General features: G+C 37.7%; 1 protein-coding gene across 5 annotated transcripts in view; it reads right to left on the reverse strand.

The window, feature by feature from the left end:
- HYCC1 (hyccin PI4KA lipid kinase complex subunit 1) overlaps positions 1-24,424 on the reverse strand; it is a 43,441-nt gene that overhangs the window by 9,831 nt on the left and 9,186 nt on the right. For all 5 annotated transcript variants that reach the window (XM_077176010.1, XM_054655094.2, XM_054655085.2 and 2 more), the window contains exons 2-10: positions 13,884-13,963; positions 12,923-13,024; positions 9,068-9,247; positions 6,325-6,405; positions 5,672-5,787; positions 5,253-5,348; positions 3,471-3,587; positions 2,656-2,743; positions 2,005-2,164 (exon numbers count right to left, since the gene is read on the reverse strand). In XM_077176010.1, coding sequence (XP_077032125.1) covers positions 2,005-2,164; positions 2,656-2,743; positions 3,471-3,587; positions 5,253-5,348; positions 5,672-5,787; positions 6,325-6,405; positions 9,068-9,247; positions 12,923-13,024; positions 13,884-13,934 — 991 coding nt within the window. In that variant the 5' untranslated portion in view covers positions 13,935-13,963. The remainder of the gene's footprint in view (positions 1-2,004; positions 2,165-2,655; positions 2,744-3,470; positions 3,588-5,252; positions 5,349-5,671; positions 5,788-6,324; positions 6,406-9,067; positions 9,248-12,922; positions 13,025-13,883; positions 13,964-24,424) is intronic.

Raw genomic sequence — 24,424 nt, forward strand, 5'->3', positions numbered from 1 at the left:
TTTTTTCCTTGAACTTCACCAAGCCAGACTCCCTGCAAGGAGGCAATAACTGTAGAAACTTCTCTATTCCTGTATTTGCTGAAAACTTTGCTTTCTTATAAGGATGTATCCAATACTCATTTTGTACCATTGTAGTGTCCTGTAAACACAAAGGGAATGTTTATTTTAATACACTTTCAATTTCTCTAGATTGACCTAGAACTAAGTATCCTTGATCTGTATTACTCTCCACCATCTAATTTGAACAAGCATCAAAACCACTCAAAAATAATAGCTAACAAAATTGCCAAGCCTCAGAGAGCTTTTGTCCATTTAAAAGTTAAGAGATCATACAGTTTTCTTGCATCTGGTCAATAATCCATGCTTAATAACTTTAAGGCTGAAGAAAGAAAGCAACCTTGAGATGTCAATAATGACTTGCTACTCCATCTCACTAAAGACACTAATGTTTAGCTCCTCAGGTTTGTCTGATGGTTTTAAGTAGTTTTTAATCAACTGAAATGAAATTTGGTTGTTTTACCTTTCTTCTCTGCCCTTCACCCTCTCTGGCAGCTTACTATTGGTACTAGTACCACAAATGTGTTCTACCACCAAGTGTTTCTCAACACTTACCTGAATTACCTCTTGGCCAATTTATGACTTTGCAAAATTTTTCTAACTGTTCATATACTACAAAAGCTCACTTATTAACATCCTACAGAAATTTTAATGGTACTACCCAAATCTTCAGTGAACCTATTAGAAATGCACTCTAATCTACACTCATGCTCTTAGCCTGTTACCAGGATTTCAATCCCAACAGGAAAATTGCCAATTCTGATCGCTGGTCCAGTGGCTCTTCCCTCATCTGAAGATGGCAAAGGTGAAGGAATACAACATTTAGACTTACAGAATCTCTTGCTGGTACTGCTACTTCTGCAGTACATTCAGCACCATTTTTTCCTACTTTTCATCCCAGACTTGTGTTCTGCTTTGTGGAAGCCCTTACACTAGTTTGCCTAAATCTATAGACTTTGGCTGGAACAGAGGCAATTTTCTTCACAGCAGCTGATATGGGGCTGTGTTTTAGATTTGGGGTGGAAATGGTGTTGATATTTTGTTGATACAGGGGTATTTGTGTTATTGCTGAGCACTGCTTGCACAGAGCCAAGGCCTTTTCTGCTCCTCACCCCACCCCATCAGCGAGCAGGCTGGGGGTGCACAAACAGCTGGGAGGGGACACAGCTGGGACAGCTGTCCCCAACTGATCCAAGGGGTGTCCCACACCATGTACCATCATACTCAGTACACAATGCTGGGGGAAGAAGGAGGAACAGGGCGGATATTTGCTCCTTGTCCTCCCAAGTAACTGTTGGGCCTGATGGAGCTCTGCCTTCCTGGGCATGGCTGAACTCCTGCCTGCCCACGGGAAGTGGTGAATGAATTCCCTGTTTTGCTTTGCTTGCAGGCACAGCTTTTGCTGTATCTGATTAACTGGCTTTATTTCAACAAGATTTCTCACTTTTACTCTCTCAGTTCTCTCCTCCATCCCACTGTAGGGAGTGTGTAAGCAGCTGTATAGGGCTTACTCGTTGTGTGGGCTTAAACCTAACACCAAAACATAGTAGTTTACCCCTCTATCCTTAAATCCAATTTTTATTTAAGTACTTTAAGACAGATGAGGTTCTGTGGTAAAGTTCTTAAATATTTATTTTGCTTCAGGCACTAGAAATTAGTTTTCAGAAGAAAGCAGGAACATAATTTTCTGTGGAAGAACTAATTGTGTACACCTCCCTTTAACAAAAAGGGTTTGTGTGTGCTGTGTTTTTTTAAAAACATGATTAAGGAAATAAAGAATATACTTCATCTGAACTGTGTTGAGATTCCCATTCGCCAGTCAAGAAAATAATAACCTCCAAATTGCTGCTTGCCTATAAGCAATAAATATGTGAAATAACAAAATTCTCAATATTATTTTAAAAACATGGAAAAAGCTAAGAATTAATTGCAAAATGTGTTTCTTACCATGCCTTTTCCATCTATGCCCTCTTATAGACATGCTAGTCACAGCATTCCTTGATATTCTGGATGAAGTAGGTGTAATTTCAACCTGAATGCATCTTGTACCTTCTTTACTAGATTTCATGGCACCCTGAGGCAATGAAGCTTTTATTGCATTAGCAACCTAGAACAGAAGAGATGCACTTAAGTTCTTATCACAAAGGTACAAATTTTAGAAGAATTCTGTCGGAGATTCTTCCTATTTCAAGAAGAATACTGTGTACAATTCCAATTTATGGTCAAAAAGCACGCCACCTTTTTGCATGGCCTATAAAGAATGTTGGTTGCAATTAACTCTCAGAACTTCCAATTGACACTTTCTTAAAGTTTCCAGTTTCGAGATGTGGCTATTCCTTCTGTTGCACCATTAGCTTAGTTCTGAAGACTCAGAAGTGTTCTGCTGAAAACAGCTTGGTCACAAGGAAACGTGACTCCATGACTAAGTGCAGTGAAAGCCCTGTGTAGTGTGTGCACCTACAGACTGAGCTGTTTGCACAAGCACACACACAGCTTCAGGTTCCTGGCATCATCCTGTATCATGCATGCTCACAGCAAGGATTTCCCAGGCCAAAATTTCTACTCAACAAAGTACTGAGTAGAAAATAAAATACCTACCAGCAGAGGTTCTGGATACAGCTCAAGCTGTGCTCTATACAAAACGTCATCCATAGCTTTTCGAGCCAGATCCCATTCTCCATTATAACTGCAAAGGTAAAATTATATGGAATAATGAGCATCTGTGTCAACAGATGAACCTTCTTGGTCACCTAACCTTCACAGCTCTGGTGTTCCTTGAGAGTTCAGTTCAGAGAATTGGAACTACTTGTGTTTGTTAGCAGTAAGCCTGCTAATTAGAGAACTTTGAAGTAGCATCTATGGAGACAAAGTTTTATTTTCACTGGTCACCCCAAGCAGTTTAAAAATTATATCATTAGCTGTTGATCAGCTACTCATGAAATAATCTGAAATACAATCAGGATTTTTTAATATTACTCCATCTTTTGAGTGTTCCTGTATTACTAGTCTCCAATTATTTCAGTTACTGAGTGAGTGTCAGAACATGACTTTCAAAAGGTAGATGACATCAGCATTTCAGAGGAAAAATATAACCTCTTTTCCTTAACTAGACTGATGTCAAAACTAACCATGCAAAAATGTGAACAGCAGACAATGGCTGGAAATAGTTTTTACAGTATTTTCTTCCCATCAGCAGTTAAACCTATCAAGTGCTGCTCCAGCCATCTTTCCCCAGTGTGGCACAAGTAACTTCATCCAACTGCCTGGAGAACTATCCCTTCCCAAGGACCCCTTATTGCCTCACACATGTGCCCATAGAAAATGAAATACCTCCAAGGTAGTGTGTCTGAACAAGTACACAAATTAGGCTGGTATTTTGTTTGCATATTAGAAAAAAAAAAAAAAAAACTTACAAGGCATAATAGATCCCTGTTAGCATTTGCACCATGAATTCAGATGAAACTGGAATCCTACTGTTGACTCCCTTGTACTTTCTCACTTGTTGGCGAGGATATCCACAGACACAAATTCTGAAGAAATCATACATTTGTCATTGATAAATAATGGGGAACTACCCTTGTAGGTTACAGACTTGCAATACTTCACCAATACTGATCAGTTTTTAGAAGCCCTGAGTTGCTTCTTCTAAAAATGCAAGAATGACATCCAACCAAGGTAACATTCTTATGAAGAGAGACTCAGTAACTGCCCAGATGCAAAAAATCTGGATTTACAACTTTGGATCAGTACAAAATATTTTGTGCTGTAATTTTCACATTTACAATCTACATTTGTAATTTAAGAAAGTGATAAAAATTGAATTAGACTTACTAGAAGAAAACACATTTATTGTAGATCCTAAAGAAAACCCCCTAAATTCCCCAATGCTCAAACCAATTAAAGGAGTTATTCTATATATCCAAATAACAGAATATAGATTCCATCACATCCAAACAGGACACTGAAAGATATTCAGGGCTTCTGACACATATTCCCAGTACTCTAACATGGTGTCTATTCTAAATTGCTGTCAGGGTAATATTTTCAATAAGCAGATGAAAGACAAAACCAGTCAGGAATGTAGAAAAATGAAAGAAGTTAAATTGTATAGCATTAAATAATTCAGCATCCAGACATTCAACATTTTGAAGCAGAAGGACTCGCTTGCATCTACTGATAACTTGCTTGGGGTTTTTTTTGGATGCTTAAAAAATTATTTATTCCAAATACAATCAAAACCTAATCAATCAGAATAAGCAACACCAGTCTCCTTTCCACAATCCTTAGTGTCTAAGTACTTTTACCTCATATATTAAAGCAGTTTATCTAACAAAGATCTTGTAATTACTCTTGTAAATATTGCTAAGTGCTTCAAACTCCGAAGTCTCTTGTCTCCTTTGAAGAGAAGGAAATCTTACAGGCATCCATTATCATGCTTTAGTAGTTTATTTAGTTGTTATCCTAGAAAAAAGCTGCTGAGGGGGTGACTTCTTGGTCTCTTGGGTTTCCTGGGTTAAGGAGAGCATTCTAATTTTTCCCTTAACATACAGTCCACTTTTGAAAATCCAGAGACAAACATGTTTACTATCCATTTCTCTTCTTTGAAAAAAGATATTGATCAAAAAAGAGACGTTGTAATTAAAGCTGAGGTAGGCTTTGTTTTGTTTTGAGGTCAGGAGGGGCATGTTGGCACTGTTATTTTGGTTTTTTTGGAAGTAACAGCTGGTTTTGGAAATGCTCAATATATCCATAAAAATGGATGTATATCTAGTTCCAACATCTACTATAATTACATGAGAGTTTAAACCTGCACAGCATCTGAATTTATTTAGTAAACCTGCAATGCAAAATACTTTTAATACACACTTCTAAAAGGCACTTCTGTTTTTTCTTTAGTTAACACAACTACAGCTACTGTCATTAAAAACAAACAGTTCCCTTTGACTTCTCCTCTTACAGGAGAAGCTTAACCTGCATATAAGCCAGGTTATTGTTTCCCATTTTGAGATCTCAACCCAAAGTTATATAAGAGATAAATTAAAAGCAAATATTGCAGCTGTAAACAGCTATGAGAAGAAGTCAAGTTTAAAAGTGACCTTTGGGAACTCAAAGCTTGTTTTTAAAAAAAAAGTCCTAACTTACTGCACTTCAATTTAGTAATGGCATTTCAAGAGTAAACAACCTACAGAAATTACCTTGAAGAAATTTGACACAATGACTGAAGAGACATTGCAGGCATGTAGCTTAAGGCAGCATTGTAACACAGCAGAAGGAATGTCAGCACTTCAAACCTGGGATTTGAAAGAAACATTGCAATTCCATTACCAATTTTATTTTTTAAAAGAAAACAAATTTACAGGGAAATTTTTAAGAATTATTTGAACAGATTTGGCATTGTATTTCAATTTAATCAGCAACTGAGTAAGCTTTTCCCCTAAATGTAGTAATATGCCCTGCTGATCTTTCTGCATCTACATTTACACGTGTTTAAAACAAAAAACCACATGATAAAACCCAACATACACCTATCCTCCTTCAGTCTGCAACTATACTAAAAATTAGAAGCTCAGATCTATTAGGGACTCTCAAGCAAAATCCCATGATACAATTTCACCTGTTCTGGGCTGTCAGCATCTCCCTCTGAGGATGAGGTCCACTGTACACAACCCTGGACAAACCGTGCTGCGACAAAGCTCCTTCAGTGAGAGCCATGGAGCCAATGCTGGAAGGCTGAAGGAAAAAAGGGGCATTCAGAGCATGTCCACCTCAAATTCTGCTACAATGAAAGTGGAAATAGACAACCATACACATCACCATATTTACATATGAATTTTCAACAGGTTTAATGCTATCTGTTTAGATGTGATCTGTTCATTTTACACCAAATAAGGCATATGGCTTCAGAAAAGAAAAAAAAAATACATAGTTGCTGCATGGGTATTATGCAATTATGACTATTCCACCTTGAAAAGGCCTCAGAGACCAGTTAGCAGTACTCTGAAATCTCAGAAGTATGTTCCTATGTCATCAGACAACATGTTAAAACTACTTTCCACTTTTGTTCTTAACAAACAGGCTCCCAAAGCATATAGGGCATTTGAAAGACCCAGTCTGCATGCTCTCATTGGCTTGAACTCCATGCCCCTTCAAGTTCTGCCCAGTGAGATGCCTGCAGCCTTGGGAGATATTTGATTGGCCAAGACCCCTGACAATCATGGTAACACTGCCCTTCTCAATCAGGAATTTCACTTTGTATCTGTCACTTACTTCATGATAGACAGAAGGTTTGGACAAAGATGGAATTGTGAAACTCAGCACTTTGTTATGTCCCTCTTTGTCAACTATCTCCTGAAAAAGACAGAAGATATCAATGGTTACACTGTACTACAGAAAACAGACATCCTAAAGTATTAAATATTATTTATTATGGGGACTGATAGGGATACTATAACAATCCAAGCTGCAAGCTAGAAATTCTCTCTCTATTTCCTTTCTACCACAGCACATTTTGCTTGTTAATGAAAACTCTTCAAGTAACTTGGCCGAGGGCACATCCATTTGCACACATAACCCACATTAAAAACACTAAGAGGAAACATCATGTTTAAAACAACACGACCTTTTTTTAATTATACACTGTTTGCTAATTGTGAAGGTTAACAATCAATAATTCTATTCTGAAAACTATTAACCATCAAGTAAGCACTCAACAAGTAATTTGTTTTGGAAATATTACAGCTCTGGAATGACTGCAGCCTCATAAGGTTTGAGAGCAGCAGACCACAGCACTTGCAAAAGCCCAAGTCTGATAATTCACTCTATGGAATTAAAAGAAGCATGGATGCACAGCTTTAGAGAAGCTACTTTCCTGAAAGATACCACCACAGCAGTAGCTGGCAGACTTCTTGCTCCTGTAAGCTAACAGAAGACTAATGGGTAAGGCAAAACAAGATGTGGTTTTGTACCACAGAAGAGCAGTGGAGTATTTGAAATAAAAAAATTTTAAAGATCCAAAGCAGACTTGACCAAAACAAACACCACACACTAGATTTTAGTTCCCTCTTTTCTAAATTTCAGCAGCTGATTTCATATATCTAGAAGTAATAATTAGAGAGACGTTTCAGTGTCTCCTAACACCCATGTGTTGGAAGGCTGAAGGTCTAACTTCACATAGTAATTATTAAAACTCCTGTCTTAAAATAAAAGATGAAGCAGTAAAGGAAGACTGAAAAGGATTTAAAGAGCACACAGAGCTGCTCCTTCTGAAAAGCTGCACAGCTTCTCCACTCTCCACATAAACCACTATACTTTAATTTTTAATATTGTTCCTGGATAAATGTGGAAAACATGTTCTTCAATATATAGGAGAAAGGGAAAGAAAATGGCTACATTCAAGCTTCTAAATTCTAAAAATATTAATATTTGTATTCTTCATTATAATCAGATTTTTAATTAAGTTTCAGGAGTACATTTCAAGATGTATTTGTAGTGTATGATGTGTATTACAGTATATGAAGTGTATTAAAAAAACACTCTGATAACTACAGCTAGGAAAGCAAAAAATTTCAACTGCATGCATTACCACTGTACATCCCTAAGCTGAATGTAGAACAATCCAGTTCATGATCTCAAGGTTCAGCCACAATAATTCCACACCCCCCACAATGCAGCAATTTAAAATTATTCTGAGCAAAATTTTTCATTTTTCATTTTCCTTCAGTAAGAAACTGCAGGACTCCTACTGAATGTTAAGTTTCCAAGAGTCCACTCTACATATTTAGAGTATGGAATTACTTTTATATTAGGCTTCATGTTTCCTCTTGGTTTTGAATACATAAAGTTGTTGGTTAAAGAGAAAGTAAGTAACTAAGCAGGTCACCTACTACCTTTTCAACCTGTACACTAAAGAACAATACCATCTTGATTGTTTCAGTTATAAATTTTATGCAACAGCAGGGAAGAAGTCAGCGTGAGTACAAGGCACTGCTTTACCAGAAGCATTCCTTATGTCTTGAAGCAAAACAGGGAAGAAAGTTCCCAAGAGCCATGCTGATCTCTACAGCTTCCTAGAGAAGCTTGCTGTGAAATTCTTATGACCCCAGGCAGCTGGAGATGGAAAGCCAAGTTACTAATTGAGAAAGAACCTCTTTACAGCTAAGAGAGGATGTTACCAGACTGGTTTCAAGCTTAACTTAAATGTAATCTCTTCTGGGAGAAAAACAAGTGATTACAGTCACATCCATGAACCACCCTAAATTACTTCATCATGGATAGAAAGGAGTGAATTGCCTTAAGGCAGAAGATAAGAGCAAATGCTTTTCAGGAATGTTCTTCTTGTCAGATACAACTAAGCATACAGAAAAGGCAGGAAGCTTGTACTCTGCCTCAGGAGGAGTGGAACATAAGGGCTAGTGTCTCTTAAATTAGACTCCTGGGTGAAAAAGATATTTCCATTTGCTTGGTGAAGACACCTATGATTATTTCTAGGAGATGGATACCAGCTGCCTTCTCCAGATTTTCAGATGAAGAGACTTGATATCACTATTTCGCTTCACAAAAAGCCTTCCTAAAACAACCAGAACAAACTACACAGACAAGAATCCCAACAGACATAAAAAACCACTAAGTATTTCAAAATAGCCATTAAAAGACTAAAATATGGTGCTTTTAAGGGTTCCTTATTAATTCTGTTCTTCAAAGCACAGATATAGCAACAAACAGTCAAGTATTAGTTGAAAGTAATTTTTTTTTGTGGTTTTTGTCCATATAGTCAAAACACAGGCAACAATTTCCAAAGCAGTGCCTTGAAAGTTCTCAAGCAGAATGTGAGTTTAATCACCATACCAAAAAATAAGTAACAAAAAATTCAAGAACCACAGAAAGAGCAGAGAAAATATTGACCAAGAAATGAAAGTTCATGTTGAAGATTTCTGACAGATACCGATTTGAAGAGTTGGGACTGAAATAATCACTTCATTTTAATTCCAAAACAAAATGTTGAAATACAAACCAAGTTATAAACTCCTAGGAGAAGAGCCTCTATGCATCCACTGCTCTGCAAGTCTCTGCTGGCTGAGACAGCAAGATAGCACCACATCAATTCTGGCAGGAACTGCAGCGTAAAGCGCAGCAATTGCTCCTCGCCGCTGCGGTAGAACTCAAAGAGCTGGTGGCAAACTGGCTCCAGAAGCTGAAATACAAGTTACAATCATGAATGAATAAAACATTACAAAAATCTGCAACTTTGCCTGGATCAATACTTTAGCCAAAACTGTAAACTGATAAAAATGACATTTAAGTTATCAGGGCATGACTGATACAGTAACTGCTCAAGTCACCTTACACACTTTCATGCCTATAACATACTTTTGTATGATGAAAGTAGAGTCATTCATACTACATGAATAAAAAATTCCAATGGCTGCTTTGCCTTGGTTTTGGCTCACTTCCTCCAGCCTCAAAGGCAAAAAATAGAGGATAGTTATCACATCCCTCATACTTCTCAGTATCTCTAATATACAGGCAAAGTACCTGAACAAAAGGTCTTGTTATTCTACAACTCCAAAAGCATACACAAAATGAAGCTAGAAGCTTTACCCACCTAGTGAGAAGAGCTGTATGACTTATATTCCAAGTATTACAAAAACTTAATACAAAATAGAATAAGTTTATTTTCCCACTCTCATTATAAGCTTCTAGAAGCTTCAATGTATTTATACACTTGAGACAGAAATGGGAAGCCTCAGGAGTAATTTTAGAATCAAATTTGTTAAGCTGATACAAGTGGATGTAAAACACTGAACTGGAAGTAATACACTGAGCTAGACCAAGTTAAAAAAAGATTTTAAAACAATGAAGTTATCAGCCTGATGGTGTTTCTGGATTTAATGTGCCTTCTTTTGCTACCACCTACCTCTGATATAAGGATGAAACACTGTGTTAAGCACCACCTGTCAATGTATGGAAATTAGATTTCCTAATTTTCTCCAATTAGAAAATATTGTCAAAAACAGCAGGCACTTTCAAAGCAAGCTGAACTACTAAATTCAGTCCTGCTATTTATCTACATCACAACTTTAGTTTTAGTAGAGTAAGTTTTCAGAAAAATAAGAAAGGCAATTCTATATTCTTCCCTTTATTGAAGCAAAGGAGGCAAAATCACCAGGGAGACCACGCTAGAAAAATACCTGCTTGCTTTCCTAAGCTTTTCCTCCTGAACATGGAAAAAAGTCAAGTCAACATTTCTTACCTCCCAAAGCTACTTCTGAAACTGAAAGATCTTAGCAGATTTGAGTTCTTTTTTAAGAAGTAATCTGGGACAATCTGATCCATTCTAAAAAAGAGGAACTTTTAGCTTCTGAGAGATATAGCTCCACTTTGGAAATATCATCCCTGAAAATTCTACAGTAAAGGCAAAAAAGCCATGCCAAGCTGAACTAGTCATCAGTTTTAAGAGCAGTACAGCAAAGATCCTTCTAGAAAACCTTACCAGCAGAACTGTGCTCCATATTCAGCTTATATTTTTTACACAATTCACATCCTTCCCATAATGAAGTACCAGTTCTGAATGATGTGTTTGAACTTTAAAAGGCCCATAAATAGCTGTGACAGGTATCCATGTTTACGTCGTTATCTCACTTCAGACAGCTTTGTATCAGCACATTGAGATGCATAATCAGTACAAAACAGATTTTCTTCCTCAAAATGCCACCACATGCTACAACCTAATATCAAAATGCACTAATGACTGTTGCTGTTTCAAGATATCATTTTGAACCAAGCAGTTCTAAAAGAACTAGACTGAGACATTTTTTAATGCTGGAACAGAACAATGTCCAAGCAATTTCATCCCTCTTCCTTTTAAGCTGCACCCAAGTGTGTTAGACACACCAAACACTTGCTATTTCTTAATGCAAGTGCCTGTTTGGCTCCTATCTAAAAAGACAGCAAGAGTGTTTTAAGTAAAAAGCAAAAGAACTTCAGTCTTTAAAAAAAAAATCACATATATATTTAATTATTTTTGACCACTGGAAGTCTTTAGTGAATTTTAAGTCCTTTAAATCTACACATCTTCTGGACTCTCCTTTCACTAAACTACATTTTTCACCTAGCAAGTGGCTCAGGAACCTCAAAAGTAACTAATAAAGTCTTTAGTAACACAGCTACTATGAAGTGGATGTTAAACAAGCAGTCCATTTATCTTACAAATGGCTAATTAATTTTTTGGAAAAGCAAACCAAAACAACTCATATAAAAAGCAAAGATGAACCAGCAGAAAAATGCAGTTACAGATGCCAATACCCATGATTACTTTTCAAATGCTTAAAAAAACCCCTCATCTATCCCGCAAAATAAGATTAATCACAATTTTATGGTACTCATAATTATTGTAAGTGCATACACTCAAAGGTGTACAGATAGGGTTGTTTGTCCATTTTTAAACTCTGCAGTATTTGTAGTGTTCATGCATTAATGCTTCCCCTTTGCATTACACTCTTGAGGTAAGAGAGGACAGCACACACCCTCCACAGTGCAGCAAGCTGACATTACACAATGCAGCTAACAGATCTCAAACAGCAGTTGGAAGATATTACTTTTCTTTTTAACTGCTGGCTTGTAATTGTTTTCACAATGTGGAAAGCTCCAAGTGGCCTCTCCCACAAAGCAATGGCTACTTGGAGAACAGTCCAAAAAACATTTTAGGACTTTTTCTCAAGGCAGCACAACACTCACTGTCAGCACTAGCTTTTCATTTCAATTCAAAGTCTCACGAACAGTGAAATCTTCAATACCTTGCTCCTGGAATTATCCCAACAACCTTTTCAAGCAGAAGTTGCAGCAGCACCCTGCTACTAAGGCCCCTGAGAAACCTAGTGATAGTCAGAAGTAGTAAGAAATCAAAGAACTTATGAAAGTATTAATTAGGCTATCAATAGGGAGACTCATCAGATTAATTTACATTTTGCTACGAATTCTGAAGACCAGACAGGCTTGACTCAGTAGTTGGAATGATTCACAATGCCTTTCTGAGCAGCAAATTAAAAGTAAATTTGTTCTTTGCTGGACAACCTGAGAGTTTCACTATCAGCATTCTCTCCAAAAGCATATATATAAAAGCTTTTTATCTTCTGACCTTTAGTACTGCCATAATCTCAAACTTTGGGATTGTTGCCTTATTTCTGGGTCTTTTCAGAAGAATTAAGGATTTGGTGCAGTATTAAAATAATGCACAAAAGGATTTCCAGATGGTACAAGGCAGTTAACAACAACACAATTAAACCCAGATCAGGATGTTCTGAACATACCTGGACATTTAAAACAAGGGCAGTCATGGGACACAGAACCTTCTTAGTACAGGTACTGAGAAAACCTGCCCCCCTTTCCCACAATTTTTTTCACATTTTCCCCTCATTTCAGTAAGGGTACATTCCATGTATAAATCCATGTCTTTATATCATATGCATGTCAAACAACAAAAAAAACCTTAAAAAACCTAAGCAACAATTTAAAATAGATGGCTAACCTAACTTGTTCTCTTGCATTATATAGACAAGCTTCTGACACCAAGAGATTCACATTCAAGTTTTAATTACAGAAAGAATTCTGTCAGACACAAACATCTTTTCAATTCCTTGATGCATTTCTCAATTCTACATCCAAGTCCTGAAGCCCATGAATGTGACCTACAAGCTTAACTATGATCAGTAGGTTACAAAACTTACAAATTTTTTTCCATGATAGTATGTCATGGCTAAGAACAACTTTTTGAAGGAGACTCTTCATCTATTACCTAGCATACAAGGTCTTGGTTTCATTCTGCCAGTGTTATGTCAGACATTTTGGGTGAGAGATCCAAAATACTCACTTCACTCTGTGGCTCCTGAATTACTTTGTAAAGAGATGAAATCAAAGCAGTTTTGTCTTTCAAGCTGGTAGCATAGCTGGATATGGATGCTTCTGGCAGTGTCTGAAATAAAAAATATTATAAGCAATTTCTATCATTAAATATAACAGCTATTTCAAAAATTTTCCATTACAAATCACTGTTTATCAGAGTTTACTATAAACTAAACCTTGTTTCACAAAGAAATCGCCACATTTTCAGAGTGTTGCCAGAAGATATACTGCACTCTGTCACCTTGCAATTTCATAGGGAATGTAACAACAGCAGACAGGAAATTGATTTTTAAAAAGTTACAAAAATGCAACAGCCACTGAAATTTCACTGTGAGATGTCAGTCCTGTGAAACTTTTACACTTTTCAGATCCATACTTCAAGGAGTTTTCAAGACCAACTCTACACAGGTAGTGAACATTATTACCAGATACAGAATTACTGTGGAAAAGCACAAATTCCAGGTAATGCAAATTCCAACTCTTCTCTAACACGAAACATATTTTTGCCAATACTTAAGAAGGTAAAAATCTAATGTTTTTAACAACTCTTTTAGAAGATGTATGTTTAAATGTACACAAGTCTTACAGTAATTCTTATCTCCAGTCCTTGAAAGGACTCCACTCCACAGACAGGAAAACATATTTCCAGTGTATCTAAGCAGAGCAGGAGCAAAACCTACAGTCATGTCTGGTACTCAAACCAATAAAATCAGTCATCTATGATATACATTTTCACTGCTCTCTGTCAGGAAGTATGTAGCCCCAAAGAGGCATGGAAAAAAACCCTTTCATGGAGACATTTGTATTTATCGCATAATCTCAGCAAAACCCAAGGCTCATATCTTCCTTTTTCTAGAGATGCAAGCACTCCTGCACACTTCACCAGCAGTGATTCAACACTTCTGGCTACGTATTGGAGAGTGTATTACCTTGAACTCTGATAACCACTCCTCCACAACCCCAGTATCCACAGCTAACATCTTCCAACATCTGCTTCAAAACCTTCAGCCTGAAAGAATAAGCAAACACAGTTTGTGAATACTCCAGTCACTACATTAAGTAGATGATGAAAATTAGGTCTCTGTGAATATTTAAAGAATCTAATCATGCTTTTACTTGTTAACATTTTTACATGCTGACATTACTTTGAACTTTTATTGTACCTCACTTATGCACGCTGCTGGAAGCATTAAGCACAGGAGTCTTCACATACAGCAGTTTAATAAATTCCAACTATATATTGCGTGGGAAGCAAGTCAAAGATTTTCAGAAATGGCATTCTGAAAACAGAAAATATTACCCTCCTCAATTTCAATTTATTTTTCAGCTTACAAGACTCGAGAGCAAACTGTATGGACTCACTGAAGAGAACCTAAACTCTGTTTAGGTTTTTCCAAGTCAACTGCAATTCCCAGCTTGGAAAAGGTCACTGAAATAAAGGCAGATGGAAAACCTTTCAGTCCTCCCCCACCATGGCAACTGCAGGACAATGAGCCTGCTGCCTCTGCATGGAGCCTGAGACAGCCTCCCCAGCCCAACATTCTGCCCAGTCTCAGACAGAGAGAGGCCATCAGCAATAGGACTTGAACACAAGAGATGCAGAATGGCTACTAAATTAATTCCTGATTTTTCTTCAAATTTTGAGAAACCACATAAAAACAATTGCCCCTTGGAGCAGCTTCTTCTAACACAAAAGACCAATATATCATTAAGATACAAAAGTACTAGAAGTTAAAAGAGCATGCTGTTAGCTTATCCAAATTGTGCCCATGGATTTCAACCAGTGACAAAATTAAATACTCATCGGAGGAAAAAATTAACACTGTCTTTCTTGGTGAAATGTTCAGTCATGGGAGATATCCCACCAAGTTTTACTTTGCCAGTTTAAAATTAGTTTTGAAGTATTGATATCCAAGTATGGGCTTGTCTGGGAAAGACAAGGAAGGAAAAGATGGAGGTAAGAATTGCCTTTTATAACACAAATACAGGTATTTTATTCTGAAATCCAGACTGTAGTAGAGCATATACAGACTATATACAGTATATTTTAAGAAGCCTCAAGGGAGAAGAACCAGACATGATAATAGCAAGAGCTCCCTATAACCCTCCAAAGCAAGGGGAGTGGAGAAAGCTCAAAGTTAAATAAGGCTTTGAGTAGTGACCAGGATACAGACAGGGTTGGGAGGAAATTACTATTCAGACATGAATGGTAAAAGGAATAAAACAGAACAGGCTGTCCAGCAATTTCATTTTCATTTCATTTCATCGTAATACACAATAATAACATAAGGCAACCAGGGACTTCTGTGCCCCTTCTCCTCACTTGCATGATCATTAAATAATGGACTGGGACATGTGAAATCCCAGGAAAGCAGCTGTGGCAATGTCCTCTCCCAACCCTACAAAGACACACAAGTCTGCACAAAGCTTAGAAAACACTGCCTTTGGAGGATGAAAGGACAACAGGCAAGGGCCAAGGAAGCGTAAGCATTTAATTTTTGGAGACCATTCCACTGCCATGGCTGGATATGGGCTCCTCAAGGCTTGTGGGGGAGAAAAGCTGCCCTTTGTTGGGAGAGCAGCAGGGACACAAGGAGCATGGCCCTGCTGTGGACAATGAGACAGCTGGGAGCTTATGGGTCACATATGAGAGGGCAGAATAACATGGGTGACATTACTGTAGGTGTTTGCTACTCATCACCTGAGCAAGACAAAACACAGGAATTCCTCTTCATATACAGAAGAAGAAGCCTCAGGCACCTGGTCCTCACATGAACATGAACTACCCTCTTATCTCTTGGAGGGGAAACAGAAGAGGGAACAACCTGAAACAGGGGACTGAGGAGCCAAAAGCAGGCCCTCTGCTAAACATGGGAAACTACAAACATGGAAAAAGTGGCTAGTGGTGTCAAGGTCAGGGCAGACACAGCTGCAATGACCATGACAAAGTAGATCACAGGATCCCAGTAAGAAGGATCAAAGCAAGAAGGAGGATCAGGAATGTTCTAGAATGGTTCATGGGCTTTTGCAAAAATAGCAACAGGAAAGCTAGGGCTCCATGACTGAATCAGCAGGGGATCTGCTGAGAGAAGATACAGGAAAGGCCAAGGTACTCACTGTCACCTTTACCTCTGTTGTTACCAGCAAGAGCATCCCCCAGGAACCCTGGATCTCAGAGCACAGAAAATTGCCTCAGGTGCCAGAGTGGTTGAGGAGTCCCCAACTGGAGAAGTTGAAAACCCAGTTTGAGAAGATCTTGAGCAGCCAGACAGACACCTGTTCCAATTTTCACTACTTTGAGCAAAGGAGGCTGGACTTCATGATCACCAAAGATCCATTTAAACCTCACCCATTCTTTCATCCTGTATCAACAAAGAAATGGGAAGGACTGCCATGTATATTAATTTATAGCTGAATACCAAGTCTTTCTGATCAGCACTGACAGTCCCTGAAGGTGTAACAATGAAAATACAGAGGAGCAGCCCCTGACTGCCCAGCATAGGTTGTGCATGAGACCCTGCTGTGAAGGGAGGCTTTGAAGGGTAACACCACATGCTAACAAACACAAAGAATAGTCCTACTACAATTACTGAAGCAACCCCCTTGCCAGTTCCTACAGAATCCCACAAGCCACTGGCCCTACTTTCATTCCTATGGAGGTGGACAAAGGCTTTTGCAGAGTCTCATGCTCCAGCACTGCTGACAACAGGAACCATCCCCTACTGAGCCCCATTAATAGCACAAATACCTGTCCTAATACTGATTGCTCAAAGCAAAAATACCATTATTTAAAAGAGCCAGCAGGAGTCTTGCCTACACCAAGTGTGTAGTTGATACCCCATATCCAAGAGATTCATCTTTTTCTCACCCTTCTCTAGTGATCCATCAAGCATTATTTTCAGATTAAGGGTTCCCAGAGAACAGAGGTTTCATTTGACCAGTAAAAAATTAAGAGCATCCTTGGCTGGCATTAGCCATTGGAAAAATACTTTAAGTTTTTATGACTAATTTTATGACTCAGTATTTAGAGATGACCTTTTTTTTTTTTTGCAACAGTATGAACCTTTGAAATGACATTTGTAGAAAAGAAATAGGACAAAGTTTTTGCTGATCAGATCTTTTATATTTATTTTTAAAGTAGCAGAGGCATTCCACTGAGAGTTAAGGCAGTAGAAACACACAGGGTATAGACTGTCCTTATTTTACCTTCATACTTTAAAAAATCCATATATATCCGCTTAAACCACAGCAATACACATTTGAGTATCACAAATAAGAACTCGTAACTTTACAATTATTTTCCTTGAAGACATGGATTATGTGTTCAATTGATGTCCCCCAGAAGGAAAAAAAAGCTTTAATTCCACATATCAGCTGTGTGGGATCTATTTAAACAGGCAGAGAACCTACTGCTTTACTGAGGATTGCCTCATTTTGTTCCAGTTACATAACTGATCAAGTTGGACTGGCACAATATTTGGACAGAGTTTGAAAACCCAAGACTGTTCCAAAAGAAGGATTAACAGGTTTCAGTTAACAACACAATTTTTTGCTGAAGCCCACAAAAAGTTTTAAAAAAGTAACTCTAAAGTGGGATTTTTAACACTAAGTGCACCAAAATAAGGCTTAATTTATACCATCTGTTAAACTTAAAAAAAAAAAAAAGACCCAGAGGATTAAAAAAGCATGCCTTAATTACAGCTTTGTTTCAGTGGATATAGCTGCAAGATATAGGCCACTGTAAGCATGAGATGTCCCAGGCACTACAGAATTAAAGCAACATAATGTGGATAAAGTAAATACCTGCTACTTTGAGGATAAAAAAAAGAGGGGGGAAAAGTGTAAAATTGCATTTGGAATGTACTTTATAAATACCAAATCTGTAATGTAAGTTCAAATAATACAGCAAACACTACACAGCATTTTTCCCAAAGAAAGTCTAGGTTTAAGGTACATCAGTGTGTAGTTCTCTTGCTTTAAGGTACATCAGCATGTAATTCTCTTTAAATAATTATTTTTCTTGGTCTCTTCCTACTAAAGTCCCTGCAAAGATTTCAAATGAGTGGAGTTTGAGAATTTCTTTAAAAACAACTTTTGTCACCACAAACCAAACAATACTTTGATTAAATATGAAAAGCAGCTTCCAATGTCCCCATGCTCCTTGTTCATCTGGACGTCCTGATGAAGATTTTTATAGGAAAAGGAAGTCTCAATTATTTAAATACCACAAAGCTACTTATGATGGAGCTCAGTAACAGCCAGGTGGTTCAGGACTGTTGAATTTTTATCAGACAATATATATATTCTTAGTTTATCTCATACATGAAATGTATGAGATAATACACTTACCTAAAGTGGCTTTACTTGATATTTACTTCATATTTGCCACATGAAAGCAGGCATAGTTTAAGCAGGCTAATTAATTGTCTATATTTATATGGCTAATATAATCTGTATTCTCATGCCTTGTGAGTTAAAAGCACTTTGGAGTATTTTCCACAAGACTCTCAACTTGGATTAGCAGCCAAAGGCAGGATTTATAAGAAATAATAATTAACAAGTTCCCAAGTCCTAAGCAGCCTCTGACAGCTGTTAATTGGTCTTGCTCTATTCTAATGCAATAATGTAAGTCTCCTTCCTTTGGAAATACACTACTCACCTGAAACAAAAGAAAAAATGGTAACTTGAATAAGATACCAAAGAAATTTATCAGACAAAAGCAAGTCTCATTTAGAAGAGACTTCTACAAAGTCCCTAAATAGGTAATTTTCCCTTCCTCACCCTTTACAGCACAAATACATCAGGAACTTACTGAATTTCCTGTTTTTAATAGAGGAGGGAGAAAAAGTTACATGCACTGAGTTGGTGGAGGGCCAGCCAAGACAAATTAAGACATATTCTCTGGCAAACTTACTAATGCATCCATGTACTTAAACGGCTTTGGATTTTCATACCTGTCACACAAGACTTTATAATAATATCAAATTATGTCTTTGAATGAAATCCCAGACAACACATGCACAGGTTTTTCTTTAAAAAGAAATTCTCCCAATAGGTGGCTTTCTTGCTCTTTACAGCTACCCAGCATTTGTGGAATTCATCCACAGAATGCATGTGTGTAAATGCAATTTGGATTAAGTGAAAGGAGGCTGGACTTGGATAAAGAACGAACGCTTGAGTTCTGCAGAACTGACCTTCTGAAACCGCAGCGTTAGATATTTTCTAGGGAAAGTCACAGAGCTGGAAAAAACAAAAACAGGAGCCAAAAACTGCTCAAGCCTCATCCTCTGGGAATTACTGGAAGAGGAGAGTAAGCATATACTTCATCTTTACCTAATCTGTAAAGTAGCTGTTGGAAGTCTGTATTATTTGCTTAAAAAATAAAAAAAAAAAAAAATTAAAAAAGCTTAAAAGGGAAACATGGAGCAGAAAGTTAAGCTATTTATGAAGCATTAGCCAAATCTGTCAACTCACCCCAGAATAGGAACAAAGTAAACTTGTGAGCATTCCATTAGGATGCATCAGGCCCATAAGAGATCAAGCCCCTAGTAAATGTTCATCTTCTGTTCTATAGTAGTTTGCACACAGAAGTAGGGATGGGCCAATTAGGACTCAACTTTTCTTCCCTTTTGAAGTGGTACAAGAAATATTAAAAACCTTTTAGCCAGCTCTTCCTTATTCATCAAGCTCATTTAAAGGACTACATTCTACATGTAAAATTTACATTGCTGAACCCTTTCTTCTCCCTCGCTACAGAGACAAAGACACAATCCTTGGTAAGCCACAGGACAGTAAAGAACACTCAGGCAAGTGTATTCTTGATTCAATTGCCAAAGAACAGAATGTATTTTCCTGATGCTAATGCACAACCCACTTTAGTGATACAGTGATCTGTTCATCTTCTATACAATTTTGAATACGGTCAAGCTGTTCTGTTCAGATACTTGTAGGTGCAGTAACGGGCAGCAAAACACTTGAAGTCTCTTGAGAAAAGAAACAGATGCTACTGTGGACTCCAAAAGCCACTCTAACAGGTTTCAGAAACCACAAAGGTCAGGTCTGACTTCTTGATTTTTTCAAACTTTCACAAAGAAACAAACACCCATTGTGCTAAGCCTGAAACAGTCACATGTTCTATTCAAATATACAACTGCAAACAGTGCTCAAAGGCTCTGTATCAAATATGCTCTGATAATTGCCATCTTCAATTTAAAACAGGACAGCTATGGTGCACCAAGCATCACTGACTTAGGCTCAGGCAAATTCCTAAAATGAGAGATGGTTATTCAGCATCTTCTAACAAGAGAATTAACAAGTTGTAGGTGACACTAGAGGTGACAGGCTCAAAACAAACAAGAATTACCAAAAATAATTTAGGAAGGAAGTATGCATTGAGGTCCAGGTACATGAACTTTACATAAATGCATAGAAAAAAACCCCACTGACACATATGCATGGAAAAATCTACCCAGAGCCACTAAATATATAAACACTTTCTAGTTCAGCAAGCTGGAGTCAAAGGTTGCTCCCCCAGCACACTCTTCTAGTTTTCTCTCAGTTCCTTTCTTGGGCTCTATTAACAGCCACTGCTAGACAATAAGGTTTCAGAAATTCTCATCTGGTTCACTATGGTCATTCCGTAGTCTTCTGCATAATACAGTAGTGAACACACAAAAATAACTGTTCTGAACATTTGTTTCCAGTGGTTTGTAAAGATTACTGAACCTTAGGAAGTGAAACTGCAGTCAATTTTAATTTTATCTTGCCAAAGGCATTATTCAGTTTTCCCCTCCCCTCTGTCAGTGATAGAAGCAACTGTACATAGACACTCTTATCCAGAGTTTACACTTTGTATCACAATGGGGAACATCAGCCTTAAAGAGTCAGCAGTCAGTGGACTCTTCCATGATACAGATTTAAAAAAGACTTCCCAATCCTCTGCACATATGCTTGTCCAACAGTTTAACACTTGGAATATGACAAAGTGATAGATATTTTCCCACCAAATGGAAAAGTCCTCCTGAATGATAGCCATTACAATTTTTAAAAATTAATATTCAGCCACAGATGACAGACCTCAATTCAGTTTTGGTGCCAGCAATTAAGGAAAAAAACAGTCTACAGAAAGCAACCATACATCAGCTAGACCATACAGAAACTATAAGTAACTGTCTTAAATGCAGTTGTTTCTTGTGCAAAGTATCCAGTACCACAGAATAGTGTTTGGAGGTTTCTGGGCTGTAAAGCATCAAATACTTGATGTATCAAACTGTACCTCAGTCTTTTACAACCTTTCAATTCTGTCAAGAGGGGAAAAAAGCCAAACAAAAACCAACAAACCTGTGGTTGAGGTCATGAAACCACAAGGCCATTTACATGGCTGGTAAACAGTCACATAGGCACACATGACCCAAAACATTCATGATTAAAGCTTTCTAAAAAGTCTCAAGCAGAAGGTAAGACTCCTAATAGCACAGGCTTTTCAAGATTTTAGTCCTGACCTTTGACTTCTGGCAAATTTATTTGCTCAATTTGAGATTAGCAATCAATTACAAACCACATGCCACTAACCTTGTATTCACCCTTTACTACCAAGGGGAATTGTCTTCCAAAACAACCAAATTACTCATGCCAGTCAAACAAGTCACCAGGACAGAGATAAGAGACTACAAGCACTGATATATTCACTTGAATTTATACAAGCCATAGTAAATCAGATCTACATTGTTTGAGCAGGACAAAAGCAGCCCTAACAGTACAGTGTCAAAATGAAGTAAGAGGAAATAACTTCCACAGCTTGAATTTTATTTTCTCATTGTCCTCTACTACTTCTTCTTTGCTACCTTTTTAAATCCTGCTTTACTATTCCTTCCCTGTAGCCTACTGCACAAATGCACACTCTAAGTACATCTGCCATGCTAAGAACCACAGTCAGCCAAAACTGAGCACCTGTAAGTCAACTTACTCCAGTTACACCCCATTCTCTGGCATGCAGAATCCCTACTCTTTCAAGCTATTTCATCTGCAGTATATCCTCAAATGTTAGCTTTGCTATCATCTGTAATTCATCAATAGTTTCATTATAGGGAAATAAAGTAAGATTTATTACTTTCAAAGCATTTTTTAGCAGCTAAAATATACTTGTTTCCACTTTTATTTCATGCAAACATTACTGTTTACATCTTATTGAGTCTTTAAGAAAGAACAGATATACAAACAGCATAATCTTAGAATAAAACACACATAATTGAAAAATCTTGTCTTAATTGTCCTTATGTTTTCTGGATTAATATAGTTAACTGTTCCAACACATACAAAGAAAAATCAAGATAATAACTGTATGCATCATACAGAAATAGAATTCAAATTAAGTCACATTAAAATGAGTACAAGCACAAGCTTAACCAAATAAATGAATTAGAAAGCTTTAGAAATCTTGTCTGTTTTCTGTGTATCAAGACTTCCATAACTCGTGTTGAGAACATCAGTGAACTGGCAATTAATTCCACAGTACATCACACAATGCTCTTATCACCTCTGTAAGAGAAAGCAGTGCTGCACAAGTCCACCCCATATAAGAAACATTCTGTACAGAACCCCAAACATACTTACTGTTCTTTTACACCTTAGTTCCCTAAGCCCAAAGTACACTACATCCCTATGAAGTCACCCAAAGGCAAATTTAAAACAGTGAAATATAATAAACTATAGAGAGAATAATTGTGTTGCAGCTTTAATGTTAGTATTGCATTTAAGCCTTGAACTAATCAGTGATCTTCTCAAAAGCATTATTTTGGTAGCAATGCTGTGACACGCAGTTCCTTGCCTCCTCAACCTTCAATGCTACCAGAGTATTATTTTTACAGGCAGTTATTCACTTAATCTATTTGTGAAGTCAATTTGCTGCAAGCTAACTTTAAAAACCAAGTTTTGTTTTCTAAGTGAAAATTGCAAGTCATCTCATGTTAGAGTTTGTTCGGAACGTTCAGCCATATGAAAAGAAAGGTGTTGGGTAATTCAGCTGCTGAAAGGCTCTCAGTGTAAAGCATGCACAGGCAGATGCTGCACAACAGCTTGAGTATGACTAAAAGCATGTGGAGAACTGAGCAGGGCCTGAACCTCATCTCTGAGCATTGACTGTAAAAGACATAATTTTAACACCTTCTACCATTACAGCACATAGTTTCAGGTAGTACAAATCCAGAAGCATTCATCTGGCAAGTAGTTTAGCAGTGACCTGCCAGAAGGAAAAAGATGCATTTCACAAAGCAGGACAGGTTTGAGAGACTCTTCACCTACTTTTTAGCAGCAACATTAAGAATGCAAGACTTTTGACCAAAACTTCCCAATTCTGCTGGCTAAGAATGAGATTTTAGGAGACTACCCATTTCCATCTCTGCTCTAGGTATCTGCACCTCATTCAATTTGGAAAACAGAGATGTCTACCTCTAAAACCATGACAACCTGCAAGCCAGACACTAACTTTAGAAGATACTTCACAAGCCACATGAGGAAGGAATTTTGTAGCAGCTCTTGGGACTTCATTTCAACTCAATCATCCTTCTGCCTCCATAAAATGTAAGGAGCTCCACGAACTGAGAATTGGGCTGCAAAAGTCCCGGGTGCTTCAGAAGTGACTTATGACAGAATCAGGTCAGGACAGGGTTAATTTTTGCAATAGCTAGGAAGGGCATAGCGAGATGCTATTCTCTCATCATTGCCAGGGGAAGCACTCTGGGTAGCCAGTTCTGCATGGTGAGCAGTCATGTATGAATTGTTTGCCTATTTTGTACAATTTGTTATTGACAGTGTAGCTGTTACTGTTCACTTTCTTATCCCGTTTCTGTTTCCAGTAAACCGTTTTTATCTCAATCTGTAATCTTTACTTTTTGTGCCCCTAATTCTCCTCTCCATCCCTACGCAGGGGAAGCAAAGGGGGAAAGGGAGACTGAGTGAGTAGTTGCGGTTTGCAAGGTTTCAGTGGGAACATTAAACTGGGGAACACTATTCCTGTGCCAGAACAGCCTTATCTGGTAAAGCACAGGCCTCTCTCTCAGGCCAAACCCATTCCAGGGCTCCCAGCCCTTCACAAAGAAAAGGAAACTCTCCTCGGGGCTCCCATTGACTTCTCCAGATCAGTTGTGTCACTACACTGGGCTGCCCAGGGAAGATCTACAATATAGCATAATATCAGATATGATCAAATACAACTGCAATGGAAAGGTTTCATTTTGACTCCAGAACCTTTATTTGAAGTAAGTGCTATGATACATCCCATTACCCTAACCCTACCAATGCAGCAGCATTAGCATTCCTGATAGCTTTCTATCTGCAAAATATTACTTCCAGTACACCATTCCACCATATCCTAAAGATCATGAAAGAAAAGCAGGAACTTGCTATCAGGAATACACCCCAGATTTTACAGCAAAAAGAGATCTATGATAGTCTACTGACAGGTGTTTTAGTA

Source organism: Agelaius phoeniceus, chromosome 1, assembly GCF_051311805.1.
Source record: "Agelaius phoeniceus isolate bAgePho1 chromosome 1, bAgePho1.hap1, whole genome shotgun sequence".
Lineage (NCBI taxonomy): Eukaryota > Metazoa > Chordata > Aves > Passeriformes > Icteridae > Agelaius > Agelaius phoeniceus.